At 35.1% G+C, this 21,059-nt stretch overlaps 1 protein-coding gene across 2 annotated transcripts in view; it reads left to right on the top strand.

Moving 5' to 3' along the window:
* Window positions 1-21,059, top strand: part of CACNA2D1 (calcium voltage-gated channel auxiliary subunit alpha2delta 1) — a 347,921-nt gene that overhangs the window by 148,241 nt on the left and 178,621 nt on the right. For both annotated transcript variants that reach the window (XM_021543146.2, XM_021543144.2), the window contains exon 4: window positions 17,160-17,219. In XM_021543146.2, coding sequence (XP_021398821.1) covers window positions 17,160-17,219 — 60 coding nt within the window. The remainder of the gene's footprint in view (window positions 1-17,159; window positions 17,220-21,059) is intronic.

Here is a 21,059-nt window from a genome sequence, read left to right as displayed (position 1 = left end):
CATACGGAAGAGGAGGGAGATTCATTATGATTTTCATCCTTAGTTGTTTTACTGATAAACAAAATATTTCATTAACAAAAACATTAATGGGGAATTTATTATAATTTAATCTCACATTAAATCTGGCCTCTTTCTCCATCCATGCATGTTAAGAAAAAAGAACTTTGTTTCAGAAAACCCAGTAGCATTTAAATGTGCATTTCTAGCGACAGCCACGTGTGCCTGTGTTCTGCCTGAAATTTAAAGCAAGGCAAATTCCTGCTGCTCATCAAGCTGTGCAGGGGTGGAGCATAAAGCAGGTGTGGACTCTTCTTGTGCTGATAACCTTGGCCTGGCTGGAATTGCAGTGTATAGGGAGCTGACAACTTGATGCCAATCATTTTCTTGTGGAAAGGACTGGAATGAGCAGAGTCAAAGCCTTATTCACTATGTCTGTCCTCTGCCAGGCAGCATTAGAGGGGTGATAAAATGCAGTCTTGGTGATATTTCCACCTTTTACACTTCACTGGAGTTTGTCAGGTGTTTTTTTATATTTGCTATCACCCTGAGATGACTACTGAGACTTGACAAGAACCACATGTCTGGCCCCATGGGTGTCTGAGTTATAGGGCTGGTGGGTAACTCAGGGGATTTGGCTGCAGAATTTTTTCAATGTGTTGTTTCTGGAAAAGAGAACTGTGTGCCTTGTGTTGCTGGAGATTAAAGAGTCATCCCTCAATAGCTGTCAAGCTGAAAGTGAGCACAAACTTAGTGTGGAAAATGGCAGGATTTGGAAAACCTATATGGGTAAAATATCAAAACTGTTTTGAGAGCAGATGTAACAGGAGAAAATTTATTTCCTTTTTTCTTTTTTCTTTATTTTTTCCTTCCAGTGTTCCAGTGTGGCAGGTAGCTGAAGGAGAAAAAAAAGGAGTATAATTAATTGTATATTCTGTAGGACAGTTACTTCAGATCATCCTTTGAAGTCAATTGGAAGCAAATGCCATTTTTGCTGCCAGAGCATATCCTTAAGCTATTCTCAGCCACACCTGAAAGGACTAAAAGTTTAGACACATCATGTTCTTCCTGTGGAAACTGGTAAAGAATGTCTCTGCTCATTTCATATAAACTGGGGTGAATGGAAGTTCATATTTATTTCTGTAACATATGCCAGAGGGAAGAGAGCTCTGATTTGGCTGTATTGCACTGAAGGGTGTGGAAGCATCCATGTGAAATGCATTCTATTGCTTAATCTGGCCAGCACACAGAACAACTTTCAGAGGTAGGTGACTCTTGCTGTCAGATCCACACTTGCCACTTTTTCCTTTTCCTTGCTATAATGCCTAATTGGGCCAATAGCTTTACTATGGATGTAAGGAAGTATTTTTTTAACAATATTTGCTGCCATTTTCAATAAATGGCAGCAGAAATGGCATTTTTGTTTCTCGTTCAAGAAAATGACTTGTTTTAAATTAAAACTATAACAGCAAAATCAACAAACAACAAACACCAACCAAAAAGCAAAACCACAAACAAAAAATCCCACAAAGAATTATTGAGAAAACTTCTGAGCCCCTTGGATTACAGTTGATATTTAATTGTGCAAGTGAGTAAAATACACCCAAAGTATATATATAGCATATATAGTATTACTATATGAAAATAATTCTCTTGGTGTTTGCTAATAGTTACAAAAGTCACTGTGGGTGCTCTTTTAAAGTATATTAAAAGTTCAATTAAAATATTCTAGATTTGTATACTTGCTAAGCAGGCAGTTGTATTTCTGTTAAGCAAATTAGTGGAAGTAAATGAAAGATAAAATTATTAAAGCTGATTTTTTCAAAGCTGGAGGCTAAGGTTTAATGTCATATTTTACAATATTACCACATTTTAGCTGAGGATGTTGTCAAACCTTGCAGAAGAAGCAAACTCCCATCTTCTGAACTGTCAAACAGTGCTTTAATTAAGCTGCAAAGCAACTCTTCTCCAAATAAAAACATGTTAGGTGGCTCCTCTCCCATTTGAGATCTAAGGCTTAAATTGACAGCATAAAACGAGGATGATGCCAGGTTCTGCACGATTTGGCTTTGTAGGTTAGACAATTGCAGGTGACAATTTTTGTGTGTACGCATGAGAGAAAGAGTCAGAGAATAGTTTGAGTAATAAATGAGAATGGTTTCAAGAAGAAACCATTTGTTTTCAGGATGCACTTAATTAGGACGCTAAGTAAGAATAGTGATATTGGGAATAATGTAAATGAAGCATTCCTTTATTTCTTTAAAATAATCAGATTTATTTTATCAGGAACTGTGACTCATTTAAAAATGTGGCTTATAGTTCAGAAAGGGATTTTCATTATTAGATAAGTAATAGATTGATAGATTACTTTTCATTAATAGATTTGAGAAATTGGAGAGTAGAAATAGAACTGAAATGTTTAGGAACTATATACTATTTGCTGAATCCTATACATGGCACTGTGCAAAAATGTGAAAATATGTATCTTAGTGTGCATTTTTAAATTGGTCTTTTGAAGGATCAAATACTACATTAAAAAATACAGGCAAAAGTGCGAAGAAAACAAATTGAGGATTATATGGTTTCATTCAGACTAACACAAGATCAGAAATCCTTCTGTGGTAACTATTTTAAATTTGAAACTAGATAATAGAAATTAATTGAAAATACTAATTAGGTATTACTTACATTTATTATGTTCTCAGGAACAGCTTTACCTGAAAATGGTTCAGGTAAGACCAAAAAGAGCTTCAGCTCTGAATTTTTGAAAATCCATTATAAAACCTATTTGGCACAAGAAGGAAGTATAAAATAGTGCAATTCATGAATTACAGGAGTTGATTTTTAATTTTTATTCTTTGCCTTCTACATATCTGAGGTACACAAGTCTGTGATCTGCTCATGGAGTCACTGCTGCATTAATGTACCCTTTTCTGCTGCTCCCTCCAGTCGTCCCTTTGACATCTGAGCAAAGTCTGACCTTACTGTTGTATTGTGATGTGGCATTTAAGCATTCACTTTATAATTAAAATAGAATGATTAATAATCATAATGAAATTTATTTTAATTTGCAGTTTGGGAAAGTCACATTATATGGTTAAAGAATACATAATTTAGGTTTTATTAATTTATTTGCAAATTCAGCAGAAATGCAAAAATCACAAACCTTTATTTTATTGGTGGCATAAAATCAAAGCAACAGAAGCCTAGGGCCCTCTTTGTAAGCACTTTTCACTGTAGGAAAAAAAGCCTTACAGGCACTCATTGTCTCTCCAAAACAAAGAAACTAAAAGGCAACTCCAAGACAAAAAAAGATGATGCATTAAAAAAAATAGAGGTTTAGAGTCTGTTTGGGTTTCAAATTTTAGCTTTTAATTAGCTTGTAGGTTTTTTCACACTAAATTATTTAGAGGTTGTTTTATATTTTGTATCAATTTAGGTGGAGAAGGAATTAAATAGAGCATATATAATGAGATTTAAATAGCTGAAGAAAATCAATTCAGCTCAGTCGCTGCTATTAGCTAAGCTACACTTCAAGATGGGCTCTAATATTGTGTTTGAACACTTGTTCTTTAGGGATTCCTATTCTGTTCTGGTATCCAAAGGCTGGCTGCATAAAAAGTTTGCTTTGTGTAGTTACATGCCAATTCTGCAGTGATTGCTGTGGTGCCTGCACAGAAATGGGTCCCCTGACTGATAATGAGGCTGAGCACACGTGCTGTAGAAACAAATAATAGGTTTCTTTATAGCACAGAATGCTTTTGTTAACATACACTAATAAGGAACATTTCTAATATGCATGAAAGTACTTACTTTTTTGTAAGGCAATACTGGATTTCATAAAGATGTTTAAGTACTGAATCTGGGTACTTCAGAGAGCTGTTGAGCTCTCAAACCCAGATATATTAGCATACATATATTGCCTGAGATAGAAATGGTATTGTATACACATGAACACATATGGTTTATTGGGTCTTTGTGACAGACATTAAATCCTTGTATGTTGAGGGATGATAGAGTTCTAAGTGCAGAATATGAAATTATAGTTGACAAGGGAGTAAAACTGAATAATAACAGTGTAAATGAGATGGCACTGAGACCTCCATGTACCTTGTCTTTCACTGTCAGTTGCTAGATGCTGGGCATTTACCCATAAAAGACTAATTCAGTATTTTGCATAAAACATCAGTAAAATAATACTATTTAAAAATCTGATCCTTTTTTCTTGGACGAAAATTGGGCTTCTTTGTCTCAGGCAAAAGAGAAGACTGTGCTGCAAGGGGATAATGCAGAACGATTAATTTTGATCACAATTATATAGAGGAATAGTTCTGTAGGGGATAAATTTCTTGAGTCTCTTCTGCCACAGACCTCCTTAGGTCAGGCTCTTAAATGATGTTTCAGTGAATATTGGATCTGGGCTCACCTATCTATTATAAGGTAGAAAGAAATGTTTACATCTCTAATTAAAACCATGGAGATTCTGCTTAGGCTAGATTTTTGGGAAGGAGTACGTTTGGACCGGAATTAAGCTGTCTGTGGATGCCACATAGTTCTAGTAAATCCCACTGATTTTTGAATGCTACCTGGATCTCTATGGCAAGTCATGACTGTCTTGTGCTGCAGCTTCTCAGATTTGCCTTTCATCCCACTCAGAGATAAGCTAGGAATTGCAGCAGTAACACTCTTGGCTTAGGATTCACAGTCTCATCTGAGCAGTGCTATTTCCATAACTTGAAGACCCAAACAAAGAAAACAACTGACAAACAACAGCAGCAAAACCCAAACACTCCTAGATCTCTTTAATAAGCTGCTACCGACTGAGAAGATTTTGGTACAAAATCTTAAAACAAATCTGACAACTTTATTGTTCTAAAATAAGGAAGAATAGTATTTTTCTGACATTGCCAAATGTGCTATACCTAGAAACTGTATATTTGAAAAACAAACATTTCAAGTATTTTTAGGATATGTAACCTTCCATTCCAAAGTGGAACATGTTTTCTTTCTGACACTTTAGACTAGGTTTATAGTAAGAGAGGGAGGGTGATACTAAAACATGTATTTACAATTCAAGTGTATATTGAAGGTTCAGCTCTTAGCCCTCTACAAATGCTACTGCTCAAGGAAAGCATAAATAGTTATTTGTATGTAAAATCAAGCACATAAATATCAATCCAATACAAATTCCTTTCTGGTAACATATGAAATATGTATGAGGTGATTAGCCAGAAGTCCTTGCACTGAAATAAGCGTGATTATTGTGAAACTTTATATCAAGCTTGAAAAACATTTGGTTTTAACAAGGCTTTTTATTTATTTACATGTGGTGAAGTAAAATCCTTGTTTGGTAATATTCACTATTCTGGATTGACTGGAACTGTTAGGAAGCCTTCTGCAAATATTGTAAGGTATTGCCCAATGTTGGACGAAAGTCTTTCTTTTATCTTCTGCTTAAAAAAATCTTTCTAACTACCTTTGCTTATACTTCACAAAAAAAAAAAATAATAGGCACAACTATGTCTGGGAAACACTGGTACAAATCATTGAAGAGGCAAGGAGGGCTTCAAAAAGAGATTTTTATTCAACACTATAACCCTATTTTCTCAGCTTTCTCATAAAACGTCTCATCCTTTGTATTGCTCAAAGGGTAAAGGCATTTAAAATCCAGGTGAAGGTTATTGGTTTTGTTTTCTTGTTGTTTTTTTTTCCTCTGTAAGTAAGGGATCAAAAAGTTTTCTATAACTAGAATGAACAGTTTTACCATTTTAACAACCATAGATGGCTATAATGATGGCAGTCAATTCACCTTGGAATGCTCCATCACCCTATACACAAATATATATAAACTTAACTGGTAATAGTAGGCTAAAAACTATGCACAAAATTACCTGTGCAAGAAAATAACAAAAGAAGATGATTAATGACTCAGGGTGTAAAGAGATATTACGCTTAGAATATCATGATCTTTTGAAGGTAGGGATTCACTAGGATCAATTTAAGCCGTCTTCCAATTTCTTTACATTAGAAAAGGTTGGTTTTTTTTTTTAATTTGCCTATTTTACTTTTAAGTTTTTATTGACTTTTTTTGTCTCCTTTATGTTTTGCTGAAAGCATAAGAATTAAAAATGGTGTAGACAAATAAACTATTTAGCCAGTTGAACAGTTCAACAACTAAACCTCTAAACACCAAATTCCATTATGCTACTGTAAAAAAAGCATAATCTGTCTGGATTCTACACTGTGGCTCAAAATGATACTGTCATGCTGTAATTTAATTTAATAAGGCTTTAAGTTCTGTGTTTATATGCTTGAAACTTCTGTTGTAAATGCAAGTGAATGTGTTTTACTGTCGTTTATGTCATTTACCATACTGATCAATAGTGAGTCAAAGTCATTGTCTGATGCAACATGGAGCTGCATTTTTAATCTTTACTAATGCAGTATACCCATCAAAATCTATAGATTTGAAAGATATTTTGAAATCTATAGTTGTTTTCATATAGAAGTGCAAGATGCTTTTTTTCCTTGGCATTGAGTCACATTTCAGCTCAAATAGAGATTCAGCATTTCAGTGCTGCCAATGACCTAAATGAGGGCACAAAGCATCTGACTTCCCAAATCTTAATGTTTCATGTGACAGGGAAGTGCCCAGAAAAATCAGCCTTTCCACTTATAAAATTTGTCTGTTTTCCAATATTTCTTGAGAATATAGCCCAAAAGCAATTCCATGAAATCCTATAAGAACATCCTGCAGTGTTTAAAAAAAACTCTAAACTTTTAGCAGTCTGCCAGTCCCTTAAGTATCAGCTCAGGTGTCTTATTTTAAGATTCAAACTGATTTCTGTAAATCATCTCTCATCTCTAACATGCCAGTTTAACAAGAATGTAGAAGAAATTCTTCCTGGGCAGAGCTTTTAAGCGCAACTCAGATCAACTGCAGTCAACTGCATCATACTGAGTTAGGTGCATCAATATCCAGTCTGGCAAAGTAGTGCCAGATTTCCCTTTACTTGTACTGTGACATTCCTGATGCATGTTTAGTTTATCTTTTTTTTTTTTTTTTTTTTTTTTTTTATAATAAGGGTTAGCTGCTTCTTATTTCTTTCTGGCATTCACAGTTTGATACTGGTGATGATTTTCAGTAAGTAGCTGTAATTGGAATAAAAGAAAACACACTTTTGGGAGGGTGCTAAGTTAGTTGGCATGGTTCAGTATATTACCTATATGGAAAAAACTGAAAAATAAAATAAAATAACACCAGATGTGAAAATGACATGAGGAAGATGCTTAGACAGTTTTGAGATGGGATAATGCTTCTTGATTGTGTTCTTTGAGCTAGAAGGTGGCAATTAGTTTTTCATACAAAGAAAAGTGTGAGACATCTTAATTAAACACCTTTTGGTGGAAGTCATCATACATAAACACAAACCTCTTGCAGTAGTTTTCAAGTGTGTCACCTGTGAGGGTAATACTAAAGACAGTATTAATTGTTTGTTTAGGGTTTTTTTTTTTTTTTTTTTGTAAAAATTGGGAGAAAATTATTGTTTGAATGTCAGTTCAGATCTGTTCATTAGTCATTAAGACAACCAATGAAATGCATTTCTTAAGCATAGCTATAGGTCATGCACATAATCATAGAAAAAAGAGGAAAATAACTGAAAATAAAATACAATGGATTCACCCAGAGGATAAATCTTATGGACTATGGTATTAATAAGCACCTAATGTTACACTAATGTTTTGTGTGACTTTGGTCACATTATGTCACCATTCTGCTTTACTTTCCTTTATGTGTTAAATACAATTACCATTATTTACTTCACAATGGATGGTAAAAGTTATTAAATACTTCTGACAATATGCATTAGTATTACAGCTGGAGGTGTTACAGTGAAAAATAGTATTTTCTCCCATATAATTATGTTTTAAAGGTCTTACAGTGCAGAAATATGATTAATGTTTAAGGTATACCTTAAACAGGTTGTATTTTGTGTATAATCACAAGAATGCTCTGAAAGAGACTGTTCTGCCTGGAACAAAGAGGTCATAAATATGTCAGTATATGACACATGCACGACAAAAGATGCTGAAGAGAAATCATGACAATGCATGTAAATGTAAAAGGTACCATTTTCAGCAGTTTCTCCTTACATTTTTGTCTACTTTTAATTATAATGTGTTTTTACATTACAATCTGGAAGAATGTTCTGTTGGAGGGTAAGAACAAGTAAATCCCATTTTGTCCTTTATGGATAAAGTTTAACAAAGAACATGAATTACTCTTAAAACTCGACATGGCTACACTTGAACATTAAAACTTGAGCCTGTCCAGTAGAGAATGTTGGGAGTGTAACACTTCTTTTAAAATCTATTTGAGAAAGATTAGAAGCAGCATGGTATTACACTCCATGTGATCCACAGGAAATGCAGAGGCTCTGGGTGTCCTGTTGCCCCAGGTCCAAGGCAGGCATAACCAGGCGTGTGTTCCCAGCATTGCCAGCACGGCTCACACAGCGACTAGGGAAAATGAAAATCACTCTTAACTTTGCCGGGGGAAGGTCATTTCCCTTTGTACTCACTTTTCTCCAGGATTCACAGTTAAATACTTTCTCTTTCTTTTGACTAGAACTACTTCCATTAGGGGAATGTTGCCTGAAAATAGCATGCAGTATTAATGTACCTTTGTTTCTGCTGTTGCCAACAGGAACGTTTCCTTGGCTCTCACCCCCTGACTGCTGATAAGATCAAGTTGATTATTCAGCAACTATAGCCCACCACCTGCTCTATTTTTTTTTCCCTGACATGCAAAGCTGTTGAGACTCTATCTTGCCTTGTTAAAGCTACATTTGGTATTCAGCTGTAGTTTTAGGCAAATGTATATGTATTTAAAAAGTGGATTCATTTTTGAACAGACTTGTAATAATTCAAATTCATTTTTCTGTTTTATACATTGGAGAGCTGAGGTGTACATGCTGATTTTTTTTCTCTAAAATTCACATTTTGGTTCCACTATTAGTTTAATTATTAATACTGTTGCATTGTTCATAGGCTTTCTGGAAATGCTGCTGCAGACTTCAGTGCTGTCTTGATTTTGTTATAAATCATTAACTACTTGGGAATTTATCATTATAGTGTAGGTTATGGATGTATTGTAATGATATAAAACATTTCTGTCGTGTTCTGCAGAGGAATGGATGATAAATGAGTTCTGTTCGCTCCTGTTATTTCTGGAAAATCTGGAGTTTTCTCTTCTTTCTATAAATACCCATCAAACTCTGGGAGCTTAATTATGGTGACATGGCCAAAAGAGATATTTGCTTATCAGTTCAGCAGACATTTTAAATCTCCAGCTTTATGATCTTCTTTTGGGATTACAACAGCATTACATCTAAATCTCTTTTGTAGCCCACAAAGTGGGAGTAAATCTAGAACTCACTACACTTCTCTATATTTAGTGTTTCCTACCGAGCTGAACTCCACTTTTCTAATTTCAGCAGAAACTATAATTTTAAACGAAAATATTGTAGTGTTTTCAATATTCGGTATATATTTAATATTGTTATTGAGTTATATTGTCAGTTAAATGATATTATTTGATATATTGTTACTAAACTGGCATGAAACTTTAGCATTCTGTGAAATCTGTTGCTCTGTTTGATTATGTGATGAGACAAAATGCAGCTGCTCTTGCATCCCCTATTTAATTAAAGGTAAATGACTTCTTTAGTGTTTTTCTTGCGTAAGTGATGCCAGCCTGTATCAATGTTTTCTTCTCCTTGTACCTTGCAAAGAGGTATTTACTCGATTTGGTTTTCTTTCCTTCTTTTCCCTTTAAACTAAGAGAGTTGTACATATTTCATTTATCTCTGTTCCTATTCAGATATTAGTCAGATTTCAGTGAATCTGCTAAATGTATAAAATTGGTAGGTTATATTTTGTGTCTTTTTTTTTTTATTTATGATTAAGTGCATAATTACTCAGGAGGTATTAAAGGAGTGGTAAAGCAATCTGAACTGTGTCAAGTTAATTTTTTTTTAAGTCAGAGGTAAATTACCTTTTCAACATTTTAGAAAACTTTTTTTTGAAGTGAGTTAATTTTGATATTTCTAAAAAAAAAAAAAAAAATTATATAGTTAGGATTTCCCCTTGAGCTCCTAGGAAGTATGTGAAAAAACCAGGGTAAGAAGTCATGCCTACTCAATATACATGCCATTTTCTAATAATGCCTGTGAAGTTACTAGCTCAGCTGTGAAGCTTAAAAGAATTTCCCAAGGCAGGCAGTGAGCTGGAGCTGGTGGTGTTATGCAATTTGAGATTTGCTGGAGCAGTTGGCAATTTCAGTCTAATGGTTTCAGCGTGTGTCCTTCACTTTGAGCCTGTTCAAAAATATAACACTAATGTGACTTACATTTAAGCCATATGAATTATTAGAGTGAAAATGTAATAAGCTCTAAGGGGTTTAAGTCTCTGCAAATGAGAGGGATGAATGATGTCTTAAAAGAAAGGGGTCTTATGCTATTTTTATACACCACTCTAGTGAAATTTCACTGCTAGATGTCAAGATGCATTTGACAGACTATCTTACTCTTCTAATAGTTTTTCTTCATGCCTTTATCTACAGTTGTTTCTATCATACTGTCTTGTCTACTGAAACATTTTTGGCAGTATCAAGCTGTCATAACATTGCCCAGCTTCTCAAATCTCCTGATTGCACATATCCTAGAAATATACTCTGGCTTGTGAACTGAACTTCCTCCTTCCCTCTCCCCGTAAATGTGGAAATTCTGCTTCTCTACCTCCTGATGTGAATCTACTACACTTCTTTTTGCTGTTTAATAGTAGTTGAATATAATTCATTTGTATTCTTCTACTGCCCCATATTAAGTGTATCAAGTATTTGACACAAATAATATTTCATGCCTCCTGGATGGGACTCAGTGCTCCAGTCAGAGAAGACAATTTAATGCTCCCTACATTCTTCATTGTGGCTGTGTTTGATCTCTTCTCTGGTACTCAGGTACTCCTCCAGCAATGCTTTTGGACTTGTGGTTAATTTTTCCCTTTGACTGCTCATGTAAGGTTTCTTTTCATCTGGTACCAATGGTCTTGCTAGTTCTAGTGAGGATTATGGACATTAGGTACAAAGTTGAGGTGACACCAGTAGTACTTGATGTCATCTTTCATCTCTGCAACTTCTGCAGGCTCTGCACTCACCTGCATATCAAGCTGTACCACTTTTCCAGAAGTTTAAATGTATGGGGTTTAGCTTATTTATTTATATCTTATTTAGTTATTTATTCCCCAGAGATGACTTTCAGTAGTATATATAGCTCCAGCTGTTCTGGGATTTGTTTTCAGGATGGAAACAAAAAGTGACAATGTCTGTACATTTGCATACTTCTGAAGCATTTTAGATTCTTTCTAAAACTTAACTGAAAATCCTTATATAGTATATTTAGTATATTTAAAAGACTCAGTTCTCTTTTAGGCCTTGAAGTACTGCCACTTTTCCCTTCTACTACTACTACTACTCTGCCCTTCTCTTTTTTTTAATTTGCGAGGAACAAATACAAGAGAAGAGCTATTTCTAGTTCATGTTTTAGGGAAGGGCTAATTCCCAATTGTCTTAAATTATATATACATTTAGGCCAGTGATTTTATATGAAGACTGCTTTTTGTATTACAATGTCAGCAGATCCCTGGTATATTGTTTTTCCATATGAATATGAATATTTCCATATGAATATGCTGCCTTAGATGACAAAAGTGAAGCTGTCCCCAGAGAGTAGCTGAGGAGTACAGTACACAAATTCTGTCTAGAATATAGGAGACCAATTAAAAACACAGTCTTTCTGTGACCTTATATGCTTCAGATATCCTAATTAACAGAGCACAGATCACATTACCATCATGTGGCACAGCAGATGTCAGAGTAAAGAGAAGCTGTGACTTTGCACTGTTAATACCTAAAATACAACCAAGCTGAAGATGAGCAAAAACAAAAACCATAGAAACCTATATTTGGTCACTATTAAAAAAAAAAGAAAAAGTCTTAAAATATGTTTAAAGTTCTGACTGAAGATTATGGCCTTTATATAATAGAATACAGCAAAATTTAGGAAAAAATCGTTATTTGACATAGGGAAATATGAATTATCATGGAAACTTTTGTGCTTCATTGTTAGTGATCGCAATATTTTTAAAAGCAAAGAAATTTACTTGAAACACGAAACATTAAAAATTGTGGTTAAAATTTAAATCAGCAAAATTTGGCATGTGTTTCTTTGGTTCAGTCTAAGACACTGTTTTATGGTTGGAAGTGTCCTATCCAAACTGACGAGCATCAGCTTCATCAAATCTAGATAAGCTTTTGTGGGGATAATTATTATCAGTGCCGGCTTGTTAGAAAGATCATATAAGAAATATCATTATAAATAACATGTAAAAGGGTTGTCAACCCCTACTAACTCCTCCTGTGCCCCACTGGAAGTTAGGAAATAAGACAAAAGAAAATTAATCTAGTTGTGTTTTTATGAGAGTTATGGTTTTGCTGTCTTTAGCACATCTGTGCTCACTTTTGGGTTACTGACCTTCCAGCTGACAGTTCTTTGTTGAGCTCACACTCTCTGTGTGGCAACCTGAGTGGTCTTATACAATTGGGTACAATTATTGAATAGGGTAACTCATGGGTATTTGGATAAGTCATTACCAAGAATTCCTGTGAAAATATAGCATATGCTATGCATGTAAAGAAAACAGAATCAAGGTAGAAGAGAATAGTTCTAATTTGTTTTAATACAGAACGTAACAGCTTACTGAGCTGAGAATGTAGTTTTTAGGCTTTGTCAGTCTGTATTAAAACTGTAGTGAAATAAGAGTATCAGTCTTGCATTGACACTTCTGACACCAATATATATATGTCTTACAAAATCTCCTCTTCATCTTGTAATTCATATCCAGTTCATAATCAACTATGGAAGAAAACTATTTGTATTTTAGACACATATATGAAAACTATGTATTAAACCACTTTTACACATATTTCATGTGGCTTTTGTGCTGTTCATGCAAGAACAGATTTAAGTATTTGGATAATATTTTATAATCAGGCCTTGAAGGTCATTGTGTATTCTATGTTTTTCTTTATAAACTTGATATTGACATATTTTCCCATGGTAGTTATTTTCTTAAAATAACCTAAAACATCCTTGGATTTTGTGTTTTAGAAAGTTTGTGAGGCTATTGATATCTATTAACTCTTAAGATTACACATTGTATAATATCTTAATATATCAAGAAATAGTTGAATATTCTTTTCAAATAAAACACTAAAAGGAGAGTGGCAGGCACAAAAAAACATTACTTGATTGTACTGAATATAAATTTAATTGGGCCATTTGCTGACAGAAACCTGTACTGGCAAGAAGGAGATAAAAATATGACATATACGTAAAAGAAATGAAGGCTGGAAGATGAATAGGCCTTCCAGGGAGTTGATCTTTACAGATCAGATAAAGATTCCTGCTGTCAAGGCTGCATCAAAGCCTGCCTTTCAGAGATGGTAACATGAACTTGGAAACTGGGGACAAGACCTTCGAAAATAGAGGGTTTTGAGATTGACATGCAACTGGGCTTTGGACCTTTTTTAGTTGTTTTATTTTTCTATTATTTGTGTGTGTGTTTGTGTGTGTATATAATCTTTTATAATCCCTTTAAAAGCTAAAGAAACATTCATAGGCTGGTGGAGTGAATTAACACTTGCACCTTATCTAGCTTTTCAATAGCTGTTTTCTGTTGAAGATAACCTTTTTCTTTGAAAGACATAAGGAAATCTAGTGGAGGGTGCCTCTTGACTCCTTTCAAAGTTTGATTAAAAATACGTATTTGTGAGCAGTGACTGATTTCTAAGAGATAATGATTTTTTTTATTGATAAGCTAAGTATTCTGGAAATTCATTAAAATAATGCACACTGCACCCTACTAAGGAAAAAAAAAGGAGAAATCTGTTCTCATTAATAATATTTTTTAAAAGTTTAAAATAAAAAAAAAAGACATAGAAATAATTGTTTAATCTAGGAAAAGTTATTGAAAAAATTTCATGCTTAATCAAAGTGTTTCCAAGCGCCTTAAATTTGACATCAGCTACTGTGTCAATCACACTGGCTAAATCTGGCATCAGCTCCTCTGATCCCTTACTTGAAAAGCACCATCACACAGCTGTCAGGCATCCTCCAAAGGACATGAATAGATGCTACAACATTCTGTTAGCCTTTGTAGCCCTCTCTCCCTGGTTGTGGTTTCTTAATTTATTTACTAATTCAGAGTAAATCTGTGTTCTCCAGCAGACTGCACGAAGTAGGGTTCTTTAAATATAACGAAGTAAGCCAGAACACTTCTGTTGCGTTAGTTTTGTTTATTTTTTCAATTTTTAGTTTTGTTCTGCGTTTCCTAACCAAAAAGATGCTGTTAAATAGAGCTTTGTTCAAGGCATGAAAACATCTTACAGCTTTCATCTACACAGCAAGCAATACAGAGAGCATGGAGGAAGAAATTATTAAAAGCTAATATACAAGAACATTGTTTTAAACCATTTCATTTTGTTACACATAAAAATGTATATGTCAGGAGTTTAGTATTTGCTGGAGAAATCTGTAGGGAGCTGCAGTGGGTCATGGTGTTAAAGAAGCTGTTGCCTTATTAAACCCTCATTGTAATGAGAGGGAAAATGGGAAGCACCAGGTGCCAGCCGGCTGTTGTGCAGCTTCTCTGTCAACATTCTCCAGAGACTCTTCCCTCAAAACAGGGAAGGCCAGACCTGACATTTGCATGCCTCAAAATGAAGCAGGCATGATTTCTTTGAGAGATGAAAAATTAGTCTCCTTGTGTCACATTAAAAAGCACAAGTAACTTGAGTTTGTTTGACTGCCCAGCTATTTTCGGCCAAGGAGTGTTGACACAGGGAAATATGAAGTACATTCTAAACATACATTCCCTAAAGTATTGGATATACTTCACATTAAATTTTTCAAAAATTGGTCCAATAACTGGAACAGCAACAAAAAATATACTGATTTTTGGACAATAGAGCAAATGCAGAGATTCTTCAGGTAAGCAGTGATGAAGAAATTAAAATGGTATCTCAACCAGTTGCTGGAACCTGTATGCATGGTCCTGTCTTGTTGTCATGTGTACCTCAGTTAGGGTGTTTGGTTTAGGGTTCTGGGAGTCACTTAACAACTGTTTTCTCATTGGTTATCACTGTTTCTTAAACAGTTTCCTTGGAGTTTCGAATGAGCTTGATTACCTTTAACAAAGCTCTATATGCATGTCCTGAATGCCACCCACTAATTTGGAAGCTATTTTAAGGTGCAAAGCATTATAGATATTGCCTATGATGTTATTTTAGAAGGTTGCTTGGGCAGTTAGGATGGGTTCTAATTGAAACTTGACTGAAAAATTCCTAAAGAATACAATTTTGTGAGGGATAATCTTTTTTTCCCCTTCCTTTGAGAAAAGAAAAAGCAACCCAAAGCAACTTTTTTTTTTTTTTTAATTTGCTTTAAGCATTTTCACTTTATAGTGCAGATTAGCTAAGAAATCTAACATTTGAACTGAAGAACTTCAGTTCTTTCCATGGAAAATTATTTGTAGTGTTAACGATGAGTATATTTTTCTCTCCATAATCCATCTATCATTTTGTGCATTTGGGTTCTGCTGTCTTTTGTGGTTCTCAGAGTATCTTAAGGCAATTGAGCAGAGTGTGAAGGAAATCTGAGGGCAGTGTTAACTGCAGCTATTTACACATGTAGTAAGTGTTACATCTTGCTTTGCTACAATCTGTTGAAATATGTCTTGAATTTATTAGAGGCTATAAAAATTTAGATGCAGAATGGGCTAGATTAAGTGAATAAATTAGATAGACAAAGTTGTCCTAGTGTATTACCAAAAAAAATTAAATGCTGTAGATGTTTGTCCAGTGCAGTCAAGAGAAAGTTGAATTGTGCTTTTTTTTCCAATGTAATGTATAAAGTATGAAATTAAATCAGTTTTTCTTTGGTTAATATGGTACTTTGTTACTGTGGATGTACCTCCAGTGAGCAGTGCCTGTAAAGTTCTGGTAGCTTTTTGTTAGCTAAGAATCATTTGAATTGACAATAAAATAATTGAGTGGTGACATTTGTGGACATAGGGGACACAGGTTTGTTGATGTTTTTTCTTATTTTAAATAATTATTTTGAACCTAAAAATAAGGAAAATATCCTAAGTTCTGATTTTTTAAATATATCAATCATCCTGGTGGCTGTTAGGGAGAGGGGTTGGGATGAGGTAGCACAGGCAGTTGCAAAGGGCTGAGGTGAGGTTTTGACAGAACCATGTCTGGAACTCCAGGTTTCCTGGACTTTCTGGTCATATTCCTTTTTACTGTTAGCAAGAACCGACAAGGTGACTCAACTGGAAATGTGACATAAACACCAGTTCCTTTACATCCAATCTAATGGGTTTATCTGTACAAGAGATTGATGTGAAAGAGCAAATTCCTGCTTCTTGTGGGGCTAGGTGAAAAAAACTAGATTTTATTCAAAGTATTAAATATGGGAGAAATGCCCTCTAGGAACAGGCCTGTTAATCTCCAGCTGCTAATTCAATCGACGAGATCAGACTCCAGCTATTCCCAAATTACTGACTTTTTGTGCATCCCTAATAATCACAGGGCTGTCAAGAGTTTCTATACTTGAAGCTAAATGATATAACAGAGAAATAAATGTCCATAACATGGTGTTTTAATAATTTAATATGTACTTGTTATTAGTTAGTAGATTAAATTAATGCACATAAGACAAGGTAGTGTGCATAAATAGAGTATTTTCAGCAGGATGTTGATGGATTTTGAACTTAACTAGAACTTCTAAATTATATTAGAGTGAGGGTTAAATTTTATAATGCATTATGGTACTTAAATATAAAATAATACAGAAAATAACAATTTTTAGATGGGATGGTTCAGCTTGACTCAAATGCACATAATTTTCAAGTAAGTGCAAAAAGCATAGATATAAAATTTATATAGAGAAAATATGCATAGGAAGATAAAGAAAGGCTTTTCTACGTGAAGAATCAGTAAAGACTAAAATTTATGTTCTCTCCTCTTTGTTCTTCAGCGCCTTGCTAAAGAAGCAGAGAAGTACCAAGCATCGCATCAGTGGAGGGATGAGTTTGGGGTAAGCTTCATTTTTTCTCCTTTTAACCTTCTTGGATTTTTCTTCTCTGAAATCTTAACTGTAGTCTTACAAATATTTTGTTTGTGTATCTACTACAGAAGGGGCTGGTGATTATGCACAGATAGTTTATTTCATTCAGTAAACAGAGTCTCAGTCAGAGTGTCTAGAGAATAAAATGAACTTTTTCTCTTCAGAAGCTCATAAAGAGCCTCACAGACAGGGATGTAGCTCTGAGTTGTACACAAGACAACTTTGTTTTGACAGACAAGGAATGATTACAGAGAAGATATTTGAGTGATGGTTGCTCCCACTTAAAAATGTGCTTATTCCAAACACTGAAACAGAATCATAGAAAAGATTTTTACAAGTTGTCTGTTTCTTGTGTAAAGGGAAAAAAAAAAAAAAAAAAAAACCAAGAAAAAATTTAATGCAGAAAGATTTGGTTATCTGCATTACTTGGGAGTCATAGACTTTTTTTTAGAATCCCTTTCTGTATTTTAATAACTGCATCTCTTCTTTCAAGATTCTAGTACTGCTGAAAGAGGACCCAACCTGGTCAAACATTACATTTTTTCTTTATTCATTTCAGGCTTTACTGAAAAATAAGTGACATGACTTTAAAATGTACAACCTTGATTTTTTTATTACCAATTTGACCAAATTAATATTGTGCTGTGTGATTATAAGCCTCTTAATTTTAGGTTATAGTACTTGGCTAAGTGTCAAAATTATTTATTATGCCTTTATTCCATGTTCCTTCAGAAATATAAGCAGATTGTACTTTTACATGATGCCTCTACAAACTTGGACTGTGTTTGCACATCCACGAGAATCACTGTGGCACACAGCTAAATGCACAGTGGTTTTCTAAGAATGTTGTTGTGTGTGGCAAGCGCATTTCTCTCCCTCTCAGGATTTTCATAGAGGTGCAGAGAGAGAAATGAAAGAGAAAACAATTTCTATTTCTGCTCCTTGATTTTCCTATGTGGAATGTGTTTGGAGAATTGTTTACCGGGAGTGATTGCTTGATTGGATTCTGGTGAGGATTGTTTGAGCCTGATGGCCAATCCAACCCACCTGGGGCAGGACTCGAGCGAGAGGGTCATGAGTTGTGTTAGAGTTACATAGAGTCAGAGAAAGTAGTATATAGTATATGAATGTATTTTAGCATAGTTATAATAAAGAAATAATTCTGCCTTTTGAATTGAATCAGACATCGTAATTTCTTCCCATTGGGTTTGCCTGCATTTACAGTAGTTGTGGTTTAACCCCAGCTGACAAGTAAGCACTGCACAGGTATCTGCTCAATCCCAGGCAGGATGGGTAAGACAATTGCAAGAGTAAAACTGAGAAAACTCATGGGTTAATGTAAAGGCAGTTTCATAAGTAACGCAAATGTTGCATGGAGTAGCAAAGCAGAAAAATGAGTTCCTTCACCACTTCCCATGGGCAGGCAGGTGTTCATCCATCCCCAGGAAAAGGGGCTCCTTTGCCCTAAATGATGACTTGTGAAGACAAACACTATCGCTCCAAAAGTCCATCCCTTCCTTTCTCCTTCCTCCAGTGTTACACCAAGCGTGGTCCTGTATGGCACGGGATATCCCTTGGGTCAGCTGGGGTCAGCTGTGCACCCCTAGCCTCCTCACTGGTGGGGCAGTGTGGATAGCAGAAAATGCCTCATCTGCACAAAAACTATACCCAGGAGTAAAAAAACCCACACCAGAATTATCAACACCGTTCCCAGAACAAATCCAAAATATAGCCCATGCTAGCTACTATGAAGAAAAATAGTTCTAACCCAGTCAAAACCAGCAGAAATGTTCATTCTGATCCAGTGTTACTCAGGCACTTGAAGATCTGAAAACAGACAGAAAAGCTCCTCAGGTCAGGCCATGTAATTCAGATAGGAGTGACTGACTTCAGGAGAACAGAGACTCTGGACACAGCCTGAATGCTTTTAAGTGTGCTCTCTGCCCAGGCACAGCTTCCAACACATGGTAAAACACACAATGCATATTCCGTGGAGATGCTATAACAAGAATGCTGCAGCGACCTTTTCTGCTAATCTGTCTCTCTAGTGACTGAAAAACAAAACCTGCAGGCTTGATGGACTCAGTGCAGAACTGTGTGAATACAGGCAGAATCTCATTTTAATCATTTTGCTTCTGCACTGTATTCTGGCATCATGTCAACACTGCCTCAGCTTTTGTTTTTCTTTTTACCCTTTTTTTCATAGTAGAAGTCAGTCATACAAAAGAGGCTTCAGGTTTTATCCGAGTTCATTGTCAAAAAGACATCTCAAAATAATTTGGAAATGTGATTTTATATTAATGTTTTAGTTCGGGCAAAGACTATGGTCAGTATTGAAAAAAAAAATGCAATTGGATTTATAATAAAATAACTGCAAACTGAGCTTGTACTTTACTGTTTTGAATTTGGATCAGAATAGTGTGCACCATATAATAACCTTGACATTAGGTTATGCAATTAAATTTCAAATAAATGTATTAAGCCTCTTATAATTTAATTTGTCCCATTTTTGCCAGAAGTAATCTTTCTTCTCTTCTGGCCTACTTTTTAGAAAATGCCTCCTCAAATTAGTTTGCACACAGATCTTTCTGATAAACTTAATTTTCACTGGAAGAGTCATTCTCCTAATGGCTGTGATGGAAAATAGAAGATAGATTGTAAAACTTTCTGTAGTTAAAGGTTCTTGAAGTTCTTCTGATAGCATTATGAATGGTCTATATCATGCTGTATGAGGTTCATTTCTCATCCAGGATTTGGTTTTGGGTGATGAAAGTCCTTCCAGCAGCATTGCACATGAGTCACTGTAGAATGAAACTCATGGGACAAGCTATTCCTGCTTCTAATGAGCTTGTGATCAGCAATGTCCTTGACAGTCAGATTGCAGCCAAATAATAGCCTATGGAGTTTTCAGGGGAAAATATCACAAGCATTCCTTCTGGGGAAGTGTATTTGGGCTGGCTTGAGTGGAACAGATGCAAAAATGAAAGGGCAAAAAAGGCTGAATGTGAGACCAAGGTCTGTACAGAGCTACAAGGGATGTGGCAGTCAAGAGACCACCAGGGTGCTTGTTCTAACACCTTACTCTAAATATGAGTGGGTTTTGCACATTTCACAGCAAAAGAAACATGCAAGCATTAAAACATTTATTTTCAGGTTAATGTCACAGTATAATCAAGATCCAGCATTTTAGATGCAGTCTTTTGAAATAAGCTACTACAGGGAAAAAAACCCAGATTTACTCCCAGAGACCTTTTTTTTTCTTTTAAATTTGACCTAATAATCTAAAGACTGTCCAAATTATCTAAAGAACAAAATTTGCTTGTCCTTTAGAAAAATAGTTAGGAGTCCAAACTATTTACAAACATACAGATCTACATATACTAAAATTCCTTTTCCTGTACTATTTCTAAGTGAAAAAGAGTATAATTTCATCCAATATTTTAGGTACAATACTGTATTAAAATCCGACTACTTCAACCAGACCAAACGATGAAAAACAAAACAGAAAACTTAAATTTTTAGTCCTTTATAAATCACAGACTCACAGCATGGCTTGGATTGTAAGGGACATTAAATCTCATATTGTTCTGACCCCTCTGCCATGGGATACACTCCACTAGACCAGATTACTCAGAGCCTCATCCAGCCTGGCCTTGAACACTTCTAGAGAACTTCTCTGGGAAATCTGTGGCAGTACCTCACCACCTCCAAAGGAAAGAATTTCTTCCTAGTGCCTAATCTAAATCTACCTTCTTTCAGTTTCATAGAATCATAGACTGTGCTGAGTTTGAAGGGACTCATTAGGATTAT

This window comes from Lonchura striata, chromosome 5, assembly GCF_046129695.1.
Source record: "Lonchura striata isolate bLonStr1 chromosome 5, bLonStr1.mat, whole genome shotgun sequence".
Taxonomy (NCBI): domain Eukaryota; kingdom Metazoa; phylum Chordata; class Aves; order Passeriformes; family Estrildidae; genus Lonchura; species Lonchura striata.
Note: the sequence above shows the minus strand (reverse complement) of the source record. Positions and strands in the feature narration are given on the sequence as shown.